The 20000-nt window shown below is 38.4% G+C and overlaps 1 protein-coding gene across 3 annotated transcripts in view; it reads left to right on the top strand.

Moving 5' to 3' along the window:
• The window catches only part of LOC128247021 (uncharacterized), an 811207-nt gene that overhangs the window by 740182 nt on the left and 51025 nt on the right, over nucleotides 1-20000 (top strand). For all 3 annotated transcript variants that reach the window (XM_052965583.2, XM_052965578.2, XM_052965575.2), the window contains exon 10: nucleotides 565-630. In XM_052965583.2, the coding sequence (XP_052821543.1) occupies nucleotides 565-630 (66 nt within the window). The remainder of the gene's footprint in view (nucleotides 1-564; nucleotides 631-20000) is intronic.

Raw genomic sequence — 20000 nt, 5'->3', positions numbered from 1 at the left:
TGCTGGGGTGTTAGCGTTGGTGCTGATGGCGGTGATGGTGGTAGTGGTGGTGGTTGGTCGTGGTCGTGGTCATGGTTGTTGTTGTTGGTGGTGGTGGTGGTGGTGGTCGTCGTCGTCGTCGTCGTCGTCGTCGTGTTGGTGGTGGTGGTGGTCGTCGTGGTCGTAGTCGTGGTCGTGGTTGTTGTGGTGGTCGTGGTGGTAGTGGTGGTTTGTGGTGGTGGTGGTGGTGGTGGTGGTGGTGGTGGTGGTGGTAAGAAAGAGATGAAGAGATGAGATGTTAATTCTGCTGTAGCTAGTCATACCAGCTTCCTGCATCCGCTGTGCGAATATATAAATTCGGCTGGAGATTGGCCAAAGAAAGAAAGAGAAAGAGAAAGAGAGAGAGAGAGAGAGTGTGTGTGTGTGTGAGAGAGAGAGAAAGAGAGAAGAGAGAGAAAAGAAGGAGAAAGGAAGACAGAGAAGGAATAAAGAATTTTCAGCCGAACAAAAACTGAGAAACGGTTAATTCCGTTTCATTTAACATTTAATTATTTTAGTAAGTTTCATTTACGTTTTTATTTCCAGAAATCCTTAGAAATGATGCCGACTGATTTTGAAGAAATACTAAAAGAAAACAGAATACTGCAGAAGGTCAGAGATTAATTACGTTTCTAATCTATTTTATCTAATTATTATTTCTAATGACGGAATATTGCGTCTTCTTCGTAGTAATTTCGGGGTTCTTTAACTTTTCTTTCTGTTTAGCTTCTTACATATCCGGGATATCGTGAATTTAGAGACGGAACCGGAAGTTGCAAAAGTGGGAAACGGAAATTGATTTTGTTTTTGTCCAGCTGGTTAAGCAGAACGATTAGAGTCAAACGCATCACTCGGGGATGCAACGCGATGAATGCAGCCATATTTGTGTTTAACCCATGTGGTCACATGACCAGAATTTTAACGTCACACTCGGTGTACCTATGTTATTCGTTTATTCTTTTATTTGTTTCAGTCATTTGACTGCGGCCATGCTGGAGCACCGACTTTGGTCGAACAAACCGACCCCATGACTTATTATTTGTAAGCCTAGTACTTATTCTATCAGTCTCTTTTGCCGAATCGCTAAGTTACGAGGATGTAAACATACCAGCATCGGTTGTCAAGCGATGTTCGGGGACAAACACAGACACACAAACATATACCCACACATACATACATACATATATATATATATAGATATGCGACGGGCTTCTTTCATTTTCCGTCTACCAAATCCACTCACAAGTCTTTGGTCGGCCCGAGGCTATAGTAGAAGACACATGCCCAAGGTGCCACGCAGTGGGACTGAACCCAGAACCATGTGGTCGGTAAGCAAGCTACTTATCACACAGCCACTCCAATATATATATATATATATATATATATATATATATATATATATATATATATATATATATATATATATTTATATATATATATATAACCCGGAACCATGTGGTAAGCAAGCTACTTACCACACAGCCATGTCGGCACCTCCACACAGCCTAATATTACTAATATGTGTACGTGCGCGTATGTATTGTATGTGCGTGTGCGCGCGTTTGATGTATTTATTGAAAGATATAGAGTGGTTCGTATTGCTCCAGGCATGAGGCTCGTCTTCAACTTTTCTTGGTTGTATATCTAAGGATATTCCATGAGCAGGGAGGAAGTTATTGAGGGTGGAGGTTCTGGTAAGACGAAATGCTAGAAGTGTTTAGTGCATGACTCTGGGGGAACGACCTACAATATATATATGACAGGAGAGTGCAAAAAGGAGAGGTTCGATATCGGGCAGTGAAACGACAAGGGATAAAGACACTTATTGGAACGCCACTTGAAGTAACAAACATGCTAGACCAGGAAAAATGTTACACCTCTTAACACCGACTCCAATGAAAACTGATCCTTTCCTCAACCTCGCCCTCTCGCTACACCTCTAGGGATTTACATGGAGCAGTGGGGATATTCTATGCCGCTAATTGCGGTTGTGGGGAAAAGGGAACAGCACATTTGTGGGCTAATAATGGCTTCTTTGTGCAAATGAATGGATCAATGAATCTATGCGAATCAAGTAGAATGCCTATGGGTGTCATTAAAAATTTCTTGTGTATGCATGTTAATGGCATATTCCTTTACGAGTGAGCTTATATGATATAAATGAATGAGCACTATATTAGTATATCATTATATTAGTATATCATTATATTATATAGAAGTTTTAAGAGTGTCAGTAATCAATAAGAACTGACACTAGAAATAAAGCTTTGTCTTGGAAAGAAAACCTTGTCTTTAAAATTTAAGTTTTAAATATTTATACAAGTGCTCTGAGATTAAAGTTTGATATTTGTGCTTGGTAGCTTCCTATATCCGACGAATAGCCATGCCCGAAACGTCATATTCTTCTCCTCTTTCTCTCTCTACCCTCTCTCCACACATGCACATACAGACACACACATAAATATATATATTTAGTCTCACCAGCAAATGTATGGTGACATTAGTATCACATTTATTCTTAGGTTACGACCATTTCGATAACAGTTGGGTTATAAATCTTTTAACAATTCTGCTTTCTTATATTATTATATACTCTATACATTAAATGTTGTAGATATAATTATACAGTCAGTATATTTTATAATCATCATTGACCAGCTGAAACGGTTAGCACATTATTCGTGGGCACAGACATAGATATCTGGTTAAGAAGTCGACTTCGTGGTTATCAATTTAGTCTCGCAGTACGGTGCCGCGAGTAACTGCATTCTCTCGGGTGAACTCTATTACATTAATCCTCCGCTTTACGGAAATAATGCGTTCTTGAAAATCTAACCGTAAAGAGAAATTCCATAATGGGAAGTTGATTTTTTTCTTTTTTTTGATTTTCAGATTTATTTCTTTATTGTCCACTGGGGGCTAAACGTAGAGGGGACAAACAAGGACAGACAAAGAGACTAAGTCAATTAGGTCGACCCCAGTGCGTAACTGGTACTTATTTAATCGACCCCGAAAGGATGAAATGCAAAGTCAACCTCGGCGGAATTTGAACTCAGAACGTAACGGTAGACGAAATACCGCTAAGCATTTCGCCCGGCGTGCTAACGTTTCTGCCAGCTCGCCGCCTTTTATTGATTTTCATATTATCAAGTGGGATTGCATTCCTACGGACGTTTTCGAAGAACAAAGATAAAACTGAAAGAAGCTCGAAAAAATCAACAACACAGAACAAGCAACAAGATTACCTTTGTACATGAAAGCAACAACTTTTAAGCATACACGGTACGGTGTAGATACATAAAAACACGAAAACAGTTCAAGAGGAATACGTTGGGGAATGAATAAGAATCTTAATATCGAAGGAGTACGTTCTTACCACAAAAGATGTTGACAACTGTATGAGAGGCGGTGGTGGAACGAGCGTTACCAGGAGGACAAAAGACAATATTTGCCATCTTATAGTTTAATATCACGAACATCAGCTTGAGGGTCGAAGAGCTCCTTCAAAGTTATGCTGTTTATGACACATCGTTTCTTTGTACAGTTCGGTATAGAAACTGGGCTTATTGTGAACTCCTCTTGTAATTTTTATGTTACGTTCTCGATTAGAATCATTATCAGCAAAAACCTGAAAACCTTCCTCTATAAGTCTCAATCCTTTAACAAAAATACTTGTAGCCAATTGAAGTGGCTTATCTACATTCTCAGCTTGTTCTATTGCTAAAACATTGGTTCCTCGTTAAATAAACTTCCTTTCTGAGACATTAGTAACTCAGTCAAATAATCCGCTATAACTTCCTTAAATCTTACATCCTTTGCAAGAGTCGCAATATATCTGTCCGAATTTGCTGTAGACTTTCTGCTTGAGAAAAACTTGTAATGTCACGGATATAGTTTGGCCATATACTCCTCCAAGTGCTATCCAAAGGTAAAGGTTTTCACTTCATCTCATGGCTCAGCTATATTATCCACAGTATGCATTATGTTGAATTTCTTCCAGAAATTTCTAACTGTAGGTTTATCGTCCCAGTCAACTGCCTTCATAATTTGTTTGTAAGTTCTTCTCATATAATATATCTTGAAGTTAGCTATCACAACTTGACCCATTGGCTGGAGCAAAGAAGTTGTACTCTTGTCATCTAAATTCGCTGGGTGGCTCGGTGCATTGTCTAAAAAAGCTATGTTTTGGGGGAAATATTCTATCTGACAGAACAAAAACGTCTTAAAGCCAGTCTTTGAAAAGGTTTTTCCTCTATTTCTTTTTATTTGAACGCCAAATCGGAAGTAGACTAAATTTCGCGTAACATTTAAGAGCCCTTGAATTTTCGGAGTGATACACGTGTAGGAGTTTTAGTTGCATATAACCAGCGCCATTCCGGCACACACAGACACACATACAAAGAAGTATCAGCCGATTTTTGGAAGCTTTAAATTATGGTGCTGATTTTTCTTCTCCGGAAATAAAAGTTCTAGTGCGCATGCGCTTCCATTTATGTACAGTTTCATCAACATTTTCAGGTTGTGTAAATGTATGCGCTTTTAAACCTTTTAAACCAGACTTTATTAATCAAAAAGGATTTTTCATTAGAAGTTTCACCTTCCTTTTTATGCGAATCTTTTTCTATAAACGTTTGGTTCTTTTTTGAATTACCCATCATGTCTATCGTCACATTACGCCGATTCCGATCCTCGTTCCATACACCCAAGTTTCGTTCCATTTTAAGCATTATATTTGTTGTTGTTGTCACTCCGTCGCTTACGACGTCGAGGGTTCCAGTTGATCCGATCAACGGAACAGCCTGCTCGTGAAATTAACGCGCAAGTGGCTGAGCACTCCACAGACACGTGTACCCTTAACGTAGTTCTCGGGGATATTCAGCGTGACACAGTGTGACAAAGCTGACCTTTTGAATTACAGGCACAACAGAAACAGGAAGAAAGAGTGAGAGAAAGTTGTGGTGAAAATGTACAGCAGGGTTCTCCACCATCCCCTGCCGGAGCCTCGTGGAGCTTTAGGTGTTTTCGCTCAATAAACACTCACAACGCCCTGTCTGGGAATCGAAACCGCGATCCTATGACCGCGAGTCCGCTGCCCTAACCACTGGGCCATTGCGCCTCCACAAGCATTATATTAGATCTATGGTAAAACAAAGTCCGGACAGTCAACGAAGAAGCTTCTTGAGCACTTGATATAATTCTCTCTCTGTTGTCACGTATTGTTTCCACTTTAGATGTGACAAGATTAATGTTTTGGCAATATAACCTAGTTTTGCCTCCGCATCAACTCTTTTGAAAGTATCAAGCTTAACATCCAGTGTAATCCTTTTAGGGTTCCTTTTCGCACTACTTCCTTCAGGTCAACTTGATAGCGTCTTTCAAGATATCATAGACTGAAGGCAAATCCAACAGCGGTGGCGATTAATTATCCACAACAAATATTTAATAAAAACATAGTTGCCCCAGGAATGATCTGATTTGTGCGAGAGGAGAACTGTCTGATTCCTATTCATGTAATAATCTTTTCTACTCTAGACACAAGGCCGGAAATTTTTGGGAAGGGGTCCAGTCGATTAGATCGACTCCAGTACGCAACTGGTACTTAATTTATCGACTGGTACTTAATTTATCGACCTCGAAAGGATGAAAGGCAAAGTCGACCTCGGCGGAATTTGAACTCAGAACGTAAAGACAGACGAAATACTACTTAGCACTTCGCCCGGCGTGCTAACGTTTCTTATTTCTTTATTGCCCACAAAGGGCTAAACATAGAGGGGACAAACAAGGACAGACAAATGGATTAAGTCGATTACACCGACCCCAGTGCATAACTGGTACTTAATTTATCGGCCTAGAAAGGATGAAAGATAAAGTCGACCTCGGCGAAATTTGAACTCAGAACATAAAGACAGACGAAATACTGGTTAGCACTTCGCCCGGCGTGCTAACGCTTCTGCCAGTTCGCCGCCTTCCTGTTCATGTAATAATGAAAATGAAATGAAGAAAGTGAACGACTGGAAAAGACGAAGTATTATATGATTACAGTTAGCTGAAGTTACACCGCATTTTATAGACAGTTTGCTCCTTTCACTTCTGACTTAAAATATAAATACACACACACACCCGCATACACATACACAGAGTCACACACAAATACTCATTCACACTCATGCACACACGTGTTGGTGTACATGCTAATATCTGGTGCAGCCAGTTGGATTCGTGAGTTAGTGGACTGATAGTGAGGAGGATGTGGGTTGCATTGGTTTAGAAGTTAATGATTGTGGGCGGATATTGCTGGTGTTATAGTCGTTATATTTTCATATTAATTGTATTGTTGTGGCTGTTTAATTAATCCTCGTAGACCTGAGATCAAAGACCTTTCATTTCAACTTTTAAAAATACACATTATGGTTTTATTTGAAATGGATTTGCTAATCTACTCCATACTATATATTACTGCTGCAGCTGGTTCGTGTGTTTGTGTTGATGATAGAAACACATGCACATAAACACACATACACATATATATATATGTATGTATGTATATGTACTCACATTATGTACATTATATATACATGTATGTGTGTGTATGTATGTGTGTAATGTGATGATATTTTTCCAGATCGTTAACTATATACTTTGATCTTAACTAAAGCGCAAGTGGCCACTGAGCTAAGAAGAAAGTGTAGTTTTAAATTGTTAACAATTTAAAACTATGCAATACAAAGTTTCTGTAAGAGCGAAATTACAGACTGCATCCCGAAATTAATAGTCGTACTTTACAATTTCCGTAAGCATGAAATAGCCGTAACTGTATGGAATGTTTAACACCACCATTTGGTCTGTGGGTATATTTAGCTTGGGTTTACTCTGTTGAAAGTGGAGGCGCAATGGCCCAGTGGTTAGGGCAGCGGACTCGCAGTCAAAGGACCGCGGTTTCGATTCCCAGAACGGGCGTTGTGAGTGTTTATTGAGCGAAAACACCTAAAAGCTCCACGAGGCTCCGGCAGGGTATGGTGGCGAACCCTGCTGTACTCTTTCACCACAACTTTCTCACACTCTTACTTCCTGTTTCTGTTGTACCTGTAATTCAAAAGGCCAGCCTTGTCATACTCTGTGTGACAAGGCTGAATCTCCCTGAGAACTACGTTAAGGGTACACGTGTCTGTGGAGTGCTCAGCCACTTGCACGTTAATTTCACGAGCAGGTTGTTCCGTTGATCGGATCAACTGGAACCCTCGACGTCGTAATTGACGGAGTGCCAGCAACTCAGTTGAAAGTAGTCAATGCAGGTATCTTCTGCGAGGATAACTTTTACACTTACTCTCTCCATAGAGTCTTGAAAACAATATTGGGAATTACTACTCCTCATCTATCAAAGCAAGGAGTAAGCAAAGGGGTTATCTGGGGGTGGATTCTATGAGTCTATCAAAGGGGACGATATTTTGGTTAGATGAAAAATAATGTGAGTCAAATTTTATTGTTCTTTATAAATTTCATTAAACTTCTTTAAATATTTCTTATCAAAAAGCGGTAACGAAACAAAGAACGAAGGAATTATTGTTTTCAAATCAAGATATTTTATTACAAATTATAGATATTTATTTTATTTTAGAAATTTACATGTCGGGGGTCGATAAGTTATCAGTAATTCCATTAAGGGGTCAATGATATAAAAAGTTTGCCAACCCTTTGTCTAAGTCATCTAAAATTTGTTTTTGTCCTACACGGTTTAACTACTTTTAAAGGAAAATCTTCGATGAGAATTAACAAATGTTATTGCCAGAAATATGGTGAACAATCTTTAGTGATGTTATAGTTTAATAATAGAATTTAGTCAATATTTGTTATCTGACATCAAATTTTGAAAGCCGAAACTAATTTTCTAACTGGTGTCACATCTAATTATGAATCGGTTTAATTTTGCTGATGTTGGCATCAGTCACCAGAACAAGCGAACCAACCATGCAGATCGCCGCCAATTTTAGTGTTTAATTTACACTAGATGTTTAGTAATACATACTCACGCGCACGCACACAGACACACGCACATCGCACGCGCGCACACACGCGCGCGCGTATTGTCTTTTGATGTTTGATTCAACACATGAGTGACTTCAGTGTAGTGTATAAAGATAGAAATTTTGAGGTGTCCGCTTACAATGGCGATGGTCAATTGAGACCGGTGGGTTTTCTACGTGCAAGTGTATTCATGCTGATAAATGCAAGAAATATTGCTATAGCAGAAGAAATGTATGTATGTATGTATGTATGTATGTATGTATGTATGTATGTATCTATCTATCTATCTATCTATGCAAGTATATATGTATGTATATATGAATGTATGTATGCTTGTATGTATGTACATATGTATGTGTGTATATATATATATATATATATATATATATATATCTTAAGTTTTCTAACAGGCGCAGGAGTGCTTGTGTGGTAAGTTGCTTGCTTACCAACCACATGGTTCCGGGTTCAGTCTCACTGCGTGGCACCTTGGCCAAGAGTCTTCTACTATATCCTTGTAAACTATGATTTGTATTATTGTATCTTTTGTAATTATTTATAAAATTTTTGTGATTATTTGTAAAATATGTAATAGCATAATAGAGAACTCAGTAACTAATAGGTGTTACCACTGCACAAAAACAATTGTAGTGTTTTGCAGTTAAAGCCACTTCTTACCTTCTTTTCGGTTTATAAGATGTGTGCGTGTGCGCGCGCGCGTGTGTCTGTGTGTGTGGGTCAAGTAAAAGAATAAGGATTTGGAATCCGGGCAGGTACCTTATTAGCAATCTGATATAATCCAGGTTCTGGCTAACCATATTGAACAATAGCAGCGATTCCCAACGTTTTTTTGCACTCGCGACCCCGTACCCAAAAGCTTGAAACCCACGTGACCCACTACTATCAGTTGATAGTTGAAATTAATATTATCCAAGCCACTTCTAGCAAGGCTACGCGACTCTCTGCCAAGGCTTCGCGACCCCGCTTCCCGCGGGTCGGGAACCACCGGTTGGGAACACCTGAACAATAGAGAACATATAGATTTGTTTAAAATAAGCAATTACATGATGCTTTACTAGATAGGTAAAGACTGAGTTCGTGTCATTAGATTACATACAGCTTACAGAGTCTGTAATCAATACATCATAACGGAGAAGGGCGAATTATACATCTTCAAAACTTGTTTATTCTTTCTTTCTTTTATTCTTTTACTTGTTTCAGTCATTTGACTGCGGCCACGCTGGAGCACCGCCTTTAGTCGAGCAAATCGACTCCAGGCTTTATTCTTTGTAAGTCTAGTACTTATTCTATCGGTCTGTTTTACCGAACCGCTATGTTACGGGGACGTAAACACACCAGCATCAGTTGTCAAGTGATGTTGGGGAGGAGAGACAAAAACAGACACACAAACATATACACACACATATATATATATACAGATATACAACGGGCTTCTTTCAGTTTCCGTCTACCAAATCCACTCACAAGGCTTTGGTCGGCCCAAGGCTATAGTAGAAGACACTTGCCCAAGGTGCCACGCAGTGGGACTGAACCCAGAACCATGTGGTTGGTAAGGAAGCTACTTACCACACAGCCACATAATTATTCACATTCAATTCAAATTGAATTCCAGTCCGACACGTGTTTCTGCTGCATAAGTGTCTTAATTTCTTTTGATGTAGCATTTATGCGCATTTAGTTGGTTCACTTGCAGTATATATTCATCCAGTACACATTCTTATGTAGCTTTGTTCAAGGTTTTACCTATGCAGATGAGTGAAGCGAATTGAAGAATTCAGTCTTAGACGGTCCTTCTTAAAATATATTCTAGATGTGAGAATCATGAAATATGGCATTGCTATAGTTTTGATATAATTCAAACCTAGAATGATCTTTTAGAATGCAAATGAATATTTATATACATAGACGCAGGAGTGGCTGTGTGGTAAGTAGCTTGCTTACCAACCACATGGTCATGGATTCAGATCGACTGCGTGGTACCTTGGGTAAGTGCCTTCTACTATTGCCTCGGGCCGACCAAAGCCTTGTGAGTGGATTTGGTAGACGGAAACTGGAAGAAGCCTGTCGTATATGTATATATATGTGTGTGTGTGTGTGTGTATATGTTTGTGTGTCCGTGTTTGCCCCCCCACACACACACACACACAACATCGCTTGACAACCGACGCTGGTGTGTTTACGTCCCCGTAACTTAGCGGTTCGGCAAAAGAGACTGATAGAATAAGTACTACGCTTACACAATAAGCTCTGGGGTCGATTTGCTCGACTAAAGGCGGTGCTCCAGCATGGCCGCAGTCAAATGGCTGAAACAAGTAAAAGATAAAAGATAGAAGGTAGTAGTAGAAGAAACTCCATTCTTCTTCATGATGTCTTATATACGTACACACACACCACATATGGTTACTAGAGCTGGCACCTTACATCTAGCTTTTCAAATTTCCCGTTCCCGACCATCATATGATGTGAACTATAGGCAATCCATTGTTGACGATAAATAGACAAGCTTGTTTTGAATCAGCAGAAAACAAAGGGAAGAAAAACGGTAGGGGAAGAGAGAGAAGTCCGTGCATTTTCAATCATTGGTCAGGTAATAGGTATAAAGGGGAAATGGGATTATTGATGTTTATCTGCTGTTGACACGTTTGGAATATAAATTGATGATAAATTCATAATGTTGTAGATTACGCAGTCAAGTGTCCATATTCTTCAACCCGGTCTTAGACATTTTTCAAGAAAATTTTTAAATCATGTATATTATGGGGGGCTGACTTCCATGCCAAAGTCCTCTTGTTTACATCAGTTACACAATAAATTTTATCTTTGAAAGGTGGATAAATGATAGATGAAAGATCAAAATTAAATTATGTGACCATAAACGTGAAGTTATGTGATTATAAATACGTATGCATATATGCAAAATTGCTCGTGCTCGGGTGATATCTTAATATATTATAAGGCATTTTGAGAGTTGAGATAGTTATAAATTATACGATCAGGTATTCAAGATGATCGCACACTTTCCAACAAACTGTATGCTTGCGCATTTGTCTAATCTTAAATATTATATATTTGTATAAGAAATACATACATACATACATACATACACACACACACACACACACACACACACACACACACACACACACACATATATATATATATATATATATATATATATATATATGTATGTATGTATGTATATATACACACTATATATATGTGTGTGTATGTTTGTTTATATTTATATATGTATACATGAGTCTGTGTGTGTGTGTATGTTTGTTTATATTTATATATGTATACATGAGTCTGTGTGTGTGTGTATATATATATATATATATATATATATATATATATATATATATATACATGCATACATGCGTGTGTCTATGCGTGTGTGTGTTAAATATTAAATATCATTTATTAGCCATAATGATGCGCTGTGGAAATTCAGTAGAACTTAAGATTGTTGTGAGAATTATAAATTTATGGGGATGGTAGAGAATTAAAAATTAAAATGCAAAGATTATTCGAAAATAGCTAACTTGAGGGTTGTTGAGAGTAAGCATATCTATATATGCATACATATATATATATATGTAGTAGTAGTAGTAAACCTATCTGTGTATATGCAGAATGAAATTTTTTTTAAAGAAATTATGCGTTATAAACTTGACTATGTTGTTGTTGGCACTCCGTCGCTTACGACGTCGAGGGTTCCAGTTGATCCGATCAACGGAACAGCCTGCTCGTGAAATTAACGTGCAAGTGGGTGAGCACTCCACAGACACGTGTACCCTTAACATAGTTCTCGGGGAGATTCAGCGTGACACAGTGTGACAAGGCTGACCCTTTGAATTACAGGCACAACAGAAACAGGAAGAAAGAGTGAGACAAAGTTGTGGTGAATGAGTACAGCAGGGTTCGCCACCATCCCCTGCCGGAGTCTCGTGGAGCTTTAAGTGTTTTCGCTCAATAAACACTCACAACGGCCGGTCTGGGAATCGAAACCGCGATCCTATGACCGCGAGTTCGCTGCCCTAACCACTGGGCCATTGCGTCTCCACAAACTTGACTATGGTAAGGAAATAAATGTGGTTGCAAAGATTACGAAATTTAAGAACTTATTAGTATGTTTGTAAGAAATTGATAAATGCTAGAGAATCGAGTTTGAATAGCAGAGGATCCAACCATAAAAATTAACGATTGGGGTGTTGTGCAACTATGCGTTCTTGAAGTTGTACCGTGTGAGTGTATCTGTGTGCACGCGCATCTGTGCGTAGATATAGAGAATAAAAATTAATAGGAAATAACTTTAATAAATCGTTGGGTGCATAGCGAACAGCGAGAGTCAGAAGGATGTCATACATATTCATTCTTAATACGTTCCAGTAGATTTGAACATGAATATGCTAATCGCTGTTGCATTCATTGTGTTCATAACATACTCGATTTATGAGGGCAAGGGAACTTTGGGTCATCGTTTCATTTTTCTTAATGGAGCTGAATGATGGATTTTAAACTGCTTGTTCCAGTAGTCATGTGTTATACATATTCCTGTGAGATTTCGAAATGTTAGCGGGGCTGTTATTGTAGATGACGATTCTTTTTATAAGTATGAGTATAATAATTGTTTATCATGGGTTCGTTATACAGTTACTCTCTCTTTCTCTTTTACTCTTTTACTTGTTTCAGTCATTTGACTGCGGCCATGCTGGAGCACCGCTTTTAGTCGAATCAAATCGAACCCAGGACTAATTCTTTGTAAGCCTAGTACTTATTCTACCGGTCTCTTTTACCGAACCGCTAAGTTACGGGGACCTAAACACACCAGCATCAGTTGTCAAGCAATGTGGGGGGGGGGGACAAACACAAACACACAAACATATACACACATACATATATACATACATACGACGGGCTTCTTTCAGTTTCCGTCTACCAAATCCACTCATAAGGTTTTGGTCGGCCCGAGGTTATAGTAGAAGAAAATTGTCCAAGTTGCCCCGCAATGGAACTGAACCCGAGACCATGTGGTTAGTAAGTCAGCTACTTACCACACAGCCACTCCTGCGCCTAGCGGACTTTTTTTTTTACGAGACATTGAAATTTGCTTTCTTAACCTTTATCATGAAAGTTGCATCTTGTTTATAATTTCTTAGCATGGCATGGCTCAATGGTAAGAGACTTGCTTCTCAGCAACATGGTTCTGAGTTCAGTACCACTGCGTGACACCTTGGGCAAGTATCTTCCGTTTTAGCCTTGAGTCGTCTCAAGGCTTCTGAGTAGATTTGGTAGACGGAAACTGAAAGAAACCCATTGTGTATATGTGTTTTTGTGTGTGTGTGTGTGTGTGTGTGTGTGTGTGTGTGTGTGTGTGTGTGTGTGTGTGTGAGTGTGTGTGTGTGTGTGTGTGCGTGTGCGTGTGCGTGTGTATGTGTGTATGCGTGTCTGTGTGTCTGTCTTTATAGTTGTATTTGTCCCACACCATCGCTTGAAACCGATGTTGGTGTGTTTGCGTCCCCGTCACTTAGCAGTTTGACAAAAGAAACCGATAGAATAACTACCAGGCTTTTAAAAAATCAGTACTTGAGTCGATTCATTCGACCAAAATATCCTTCAAGACGTTGCCCCAGTATGGCCGCAGTCTAATGTCTGAAGCAAGTAAAAGATTATATATATATATATATATATATATATATATATATATATATATATATATATGGGAGAATATACAAATAATAACAACAGACGAGGACAGGTGGTGTAAATAACAAAAGGATGTATTAGTATGACGCTCGGGAATACGGAAAGTCTTTGACGTTTCGAGCTACGCTCTTCAACAGAAAGAATACGGAGACAAGGAGAAAAACACGGAGAAAAAAAATTGAATAGTGTTCAGTCAACGGTCAATCATTATATATATATATATATATATATATATATTAAATATATACTTTTATAAAACAAATTTTACAAAATATATAGTATCTGTTAACAGTCTTAGCCAAAAACTCACAGTATCTTCAATGCATTGATTTTGAGCTCTATCCTTTAAGAGACATGTATATATATATATGACCGCAGCCACTTGGCTGAAACACATAAATAAAAAAAAAAAATAAAAAATATGTTCTTTTCCATCTTCAATTATTTAAAATGTTCCTGTAAGAAAGTAGTTGGTTTTTAACAAAGATACAAACTCCATCGCTGGAATCTTGATTGTAAAAACAAATTTGCAGTTTGAACCTGAGAAAACTCTTGCATTATTTTGACTATTCTGCCAACAGATTGTATTTGTAATGCATGTTAACTGGTTTATTTCTTTTTCTGAAAATCCCAGCTTCTCCAGCATGTCATTTAGAATCACAGAAACAAGAGCACCAGTTATTATCGGTATAAATGTGAATTTAAAATCGGGTTATAGAAGCTGGAGGTTTCGAAACAGCTACTTGGAGTTATCCTTTTTCTCTTCCATTTTCGAATAGGCCGTGACATAAGCGCAGCAGCTAATCTCTATAGCGGCACATACTTCTTTCTTTATGCATGTTGTATACACACTGTGTAACAATGATGTTTACCTTCATTTAAATTTCATTACTAGGCTTACTTATAAATGTATATTATTAATACGTATATACCATCAAAACATGATAAATATACAAGCAATGTTAAATCTCTGAACGAGGTATAAACAGTAACTGCACGACAACGTGAAGTATATTTACCACTTAAACCCAGAAACCCGGGTCCGTGCGTATCACGTCAGATCGACGATGGGAAGGATAACTTCCCTTTGCAAATACCGACAGGGCACAGAAAGTGTGTCAATAGCCAACTGGCGGAGATGTTCTCCTGGGGCTAAAAGCAACAGTAACATTCACCCTTAGGGTTTAGCCGCATTTAAGTGGCAGATATACTTCATGATAAATATAGTTTAATCGCAAGGAAGAGTAAGTTGCAGGAACTGATTTGATTGCTTCTTCTAAATCATGAGCACTGCAAAAGGCATTGTGGACATCTGTTTTTCAAGCAGTCACTCATATCACTTATATATGCTGCATAAATTACATGAGGAGGTCACGGTTTGTTTTAGTCACCCGCTTGGTAGTCGAAATAAAAACTGACTTTTTCAAGATCTGGTACAATATAATCACGAGTATAGCACAACGTCTCAATGATTTTTATATTCTCTAAGCTTTTTGATATTTAGATTAATGCATGGTTTTGCTTTAAAAGAAGTAAAAATAATATGTCTTCATCATATTTATGTTTTTCTCAGTAAATTTGAATATAAAAATATAAAACATCTGAGTTGAATTTTGATATGTAAGGATTATATAGGCTATAAACTTAAAATTAAAACGTCGTATTTCATAACATGTAAGGAAAAACGAAAAAAAAAACAGATCGAAAAATTACCTCACAAAAATACTTCAAATACGCCTGCAATCATTCCTTATGAAAATTACATGCTTGACCTTATATCATTTAGGAAGTTATAAATATAACCTTACTCCCCACAGAAAATATATCGTGTTAGTCATCATATCTTTGTGGCTTCCGAACTCCCTTCGAGGTTTTGCAGGTACTACACATGCTACATCGTGGTAGTAGAGTACAACTGCTAAGTTGTTGCGAAGTAGTAGTAGTAGTAGTAGTAGTAGTAGTAGTAGTAGTAGTAGTAGTAGTAGTAGTAGTAGTAGTAGTGGTGGTGGTGGTGGTGGTGGTGGTGGTAGTAGTAGTAGTGGTGGTGGTGGTGTTGTTGTTGGTGGTGGTAGTAGTAGTAGTAGTAGTAGTGGTGGTGGTGGTGGTGGTGGTGGTGGTGGTGGTAGTGGTGGTGGTGGCGGTAATAGTAGTAGTGGTGGTGGTGGTGGTGGTGGTAGTAGTAGTAGTAGTAGTAGTAGTGGTGGTAGTAGTAGTAGTAGTAGTAGTAGTAGTAGTGGTGGTGGTGGTGGTGGTGGTAGTAGTAGTAGTAGTAGTAGTAGTAGTAGTAGTGGTGGTGGTAGTAGTAGTGGTGGTAGTAGTAGTAGTAGTAGTAGTAGTAGTAGTAGTAGTAGGAGGAGGAGGAGGAGGAGGAGGAGGAGGAGGAGGAGGAGGAGGAGAAATTGATATTTAGTTGCTTGTTAGAAACATTGCAACAAGTGGATCACCTGATCAAGTGACAACTTTACCAGAGACATGTAGAAGTCGCTGTCATCGACCGACCCACTGATTACATTATTAGCTTTCATAAACGTTATTAATTTCTCTTCATTGTATCAAGACTTGTGTTCTCTAATTGACAGATATTCCTGTGAAAGAAAGTATGCTTAAAAGTTATTTGTTCAACAACTGACGCACAAACTGAGCTTTTACATCATCGCGTTTAACCCATGCAGTGTTTATACTTGTATAAATCAGATAACTTGCATCTGCTGGAAATTTCCTGGTAATTGTTCTTGTAATGTAACATTTGTCAAACCCCATAGAAAAAAAAATAGGGTTTTACAGCTAATCTTAAATGTCTGCCAAGTAACTTCTCAGCTGGAGATAATTTGTATGCAACTGACGTACGACGATGGTTGAAAGGAAACTTAAGTTCATTAAACTTTGCGAAGGATGTATTGCAACATTATTTTAATGCAGACTCAATTGTTTGCACTGATATTTCTGCTGCACCATTAGATTTCGAACTGTAAATAAGACTTTCGATTTTCTTCCACTAACGAGTCCTTTACTTGAATGAGTTCTGGTTCAGTACCTGGCGCCAGGGTCAGAGAAACACTAAATCTACAAAAGATGAAAAGTAGGCATTTCTTTACGGTCTCTGAGCTGGAGTATAAATAAGTTTCAGTTCGATAGTTAGCTGGTTCAGCGCATTTTCATGATGTACTTTGTAGTAACGTAACTATATTTAATCTTTTTCTTAACGTTCTCTGATTCTTAAGTCTCTGATTTAGGCCGCCTATTGATAATCTAATTTTTAGATCTCACAAATTCTTCAAAATCTGTCAAGGTTAAACCACTATACAGTTCTTTGTGTGTGTGTGTGTGTGTGTGTGTGTGTGTGTTTGTTTGTTGTGCACTCATATTTGTGTTATGAATTATGGGAAGAAATTTTGCATAAGATCAGAAATATATAGCCTTTTTAAAAGAAATAGTAAGATTATTCTAAAGGCGGTGCTCCAGCATGGCCACAGTAAAAAGACTGAAACAAGTAAAAGAGTAAAAGAGTAAACTCCAGATGAATTTCTGGCAAACTGTTCCTCTTGAAAAGTTAGATTAGACCTACCTTTTCAATCCAACAATTCATTAAGAGAATGTAATGGGTGCATGTGTTAAAATGTGTTAATATCTTCAACTGTGTTAAAAACACGTTACTGTCTTCAACAGTTTGAACATTAACAAACCTTAATTCAGCATTATCAATTTCAGAATGTATTACATTTCTAAAAAAAAAAAAAAAGCACTATATCAAACAGATTATAGTCATACTTTGGTCTGTCATGAACTTCAGTATAACAGGATTTTACAAGGCATAAATCATATTGTGATAATATGAGAACCAACCAGATAATTCTCTGGTAATATTGGATAGAGATTTAAAATCTTTTGAAATAATGATTGATTATCAATCGTCTCCATTGAACTATTTCCCTAATAAAACAACCTATCAATCACCTAACAGGCAGTACCATCGCACAGTCTTCTCTTTTAATATTGTTCCAATTTCTTCGGCTACCTTGATCTGAATGACTTTTCCTATTTGAAACATTATTTCTGCTACCGCAAACTCAGGGACATCAACAGCAAAGAATTTTGTCCAAACAGGTTGTTGCTTACAATGATGACGTCATATCTACTGTTGGTGACGTTTTTTTATCAACGGAATGAAAGCAAGGCGGACTATGTTGAGGAATAAACTTCATTTGGTCACATTCCATAAAAGTATTTTGGTTAGGTTATGAACTTTTCAGCCGAGCCTCGTAAGAAATTCTTCCATTGTCCTAAAAGTCTGTTCCTGATACGTTCAGGTAAACACAGTCGTTTTAGAAGCAAGAAGGCACTTAACTATGTCTGGAAATATTGGTATAAGCCAGTGATAATAAATTATCACTAAAGCGTCCATCTGAGATCTGGTTAACAAAGTTAACGGTGCGCACGCTCGAAACGTGCTTGCTCTTATATTGTGTTTATATTAATAAAAGAGAACAATATAAGGTATTGTTTAGAATTCTGTGAGTTTCTATTTGGAGTCAATATTCTACTAGATGAGTGGGTCGATGGATCACATCTTGCTCCTACGTTCCATTTTTGGTATGGTTTCCACAACTGAATGCCCTTCCTACAAATCATCCGGGTATTAAATTTAGATATTTGCCACTGATATAGACCCTAACAAATATACTGAAATAAAATGTCCGCCGCGTTACGGACGAAATGTTGCTAAGCATTTTGTCCGGCGTGTTAACGATTCTGCCAGCTCGTCGCCTTAGTTTCTTGGATATTTTACCAAGTTGTCTGATATTTATTTTGAAAATGATCTCAGAGAAATTAAAACTTTCTTTGAAACGCCAAAAGAAGATGCAGATGTCAACAGTTTGTCAAATAATAATCGAATGAGTGAACCTCAACATCGTACTTCACTTTGCTAAAAATAACAGCTAAATTTATCTCGTAGTGTACCATTCGTTTGTAAATAAATGAAGAGTGTATTGTGTAATGTAGTCCTTGATATATTGAATCTGATAACATGATACGGTGATTACGGCTGGAATTAGTTTAAATACTCGCCTATGATGATGTCTGTATGTGGTCGCCCAAACTTCCAGAAATAGCAGTCAAATCTTCGTCTATTACACTCAACGAAATGAGAAGTCTCACCGGATAACGTGTTCCTAGATATATGCTTGCGTAAAAGAAAAGTCGGACAATCATGGCTGGCATTCATTTGATCATAAATTTTTATAAGAACAGGGATGACCTGAAGACTAGCAAGAGCATTAGATTAAATAAGAAACATACTTGTTTAAATAAGCTTTCGGCATGGATCTGTTTCCATATCGCTTTGTTAGTTCAACATGAAAAATATTGTTTAAAAAAGCCTTCAGCAAGGCTCTGTTTTAACACCGCTTTTGTTTAAAGGCTACAGCTTTCAGAGCTTAAGGTGTAAATGTAAAAGTCTTATAGCAGGAAGAGTTAATGAATAGAAAAATGTAATGAATGGGAAGCGGCCTAGATTCACTGACATAGATTGGTTTTAGGTGATATTTTTAGTGGTGAGGTTGATGTATTAAAATTGGTAAACGTATAAGTGGCGACATCTAAATGCACGCCTCGGGTTAAGAAAGGAAGACAAAATATAGTTAAGACAGGCTGAAATAGTAAAAGAGGAGAGGAATACGGAAGAAAGAAGCAGCAACTCGAGAGGGAAAACATTGACGAAGATAGCTTTGTCAACAGAAATAAACCTATGAAAGAGAACTGAAGCATGTTAATAATGGTGGTGATGTTGATAGTGGTGATGATGCTGGTGGCGATAGTTTTTGTGTTGGGGTGGTGGTAGTGGTGGTGGTGGTGCAGGCGGTGGTGTGGGCAGTGGTGTGGATGGTGTTGTGTTGTAGAGATTAGTAGTGGTGGTGGTGGTGGTGGTAGTGTGATAGCGTGTGCTGAAAAAAAAGACTAATATTGATGGTAGTAAGCTAGTGCTATTGGTTTTAGGTGTGGTATTGGTGGTGGTGGTGGTGGTGGTGGTGGTGGCGGCGGCGGCGGCAGTGGTGGTGGTGGTGGTGGCGGCGGCGGCGGCGTTAGTGGTGGTAGTGGTGGTGTGTGGTAGTGGTGGTGTGTGGTGGTGGTGGTGGTGGTGGTGGTGGTGAAGGTGGTGGTGGTGGTGGTGGTGAAGGTGGTGGTGGTGGTGGTGGTGGTGGTGAAGGTGGTGGTGGTGGTGGTGGTGGTGGTGG

This window comes from Octopus bimaculoides, chromosome 1, assembly GCF_046866305.1.
Source record: "Octopus bimaculoides isolate indiv1 chromosome 1, ASM4686630v1, whole genome shotgun sequence".
NCBI lineage: Eukaryota > Metazoa > Mollusca > Cephalopoda > Octopoda > Octopodidae > Octopus > Octopus bimaculoides.
Note: the sequence above shows the minus strand (reverse complement) of the source record. Positions and strands in the feature narration are given on the sequence as shown.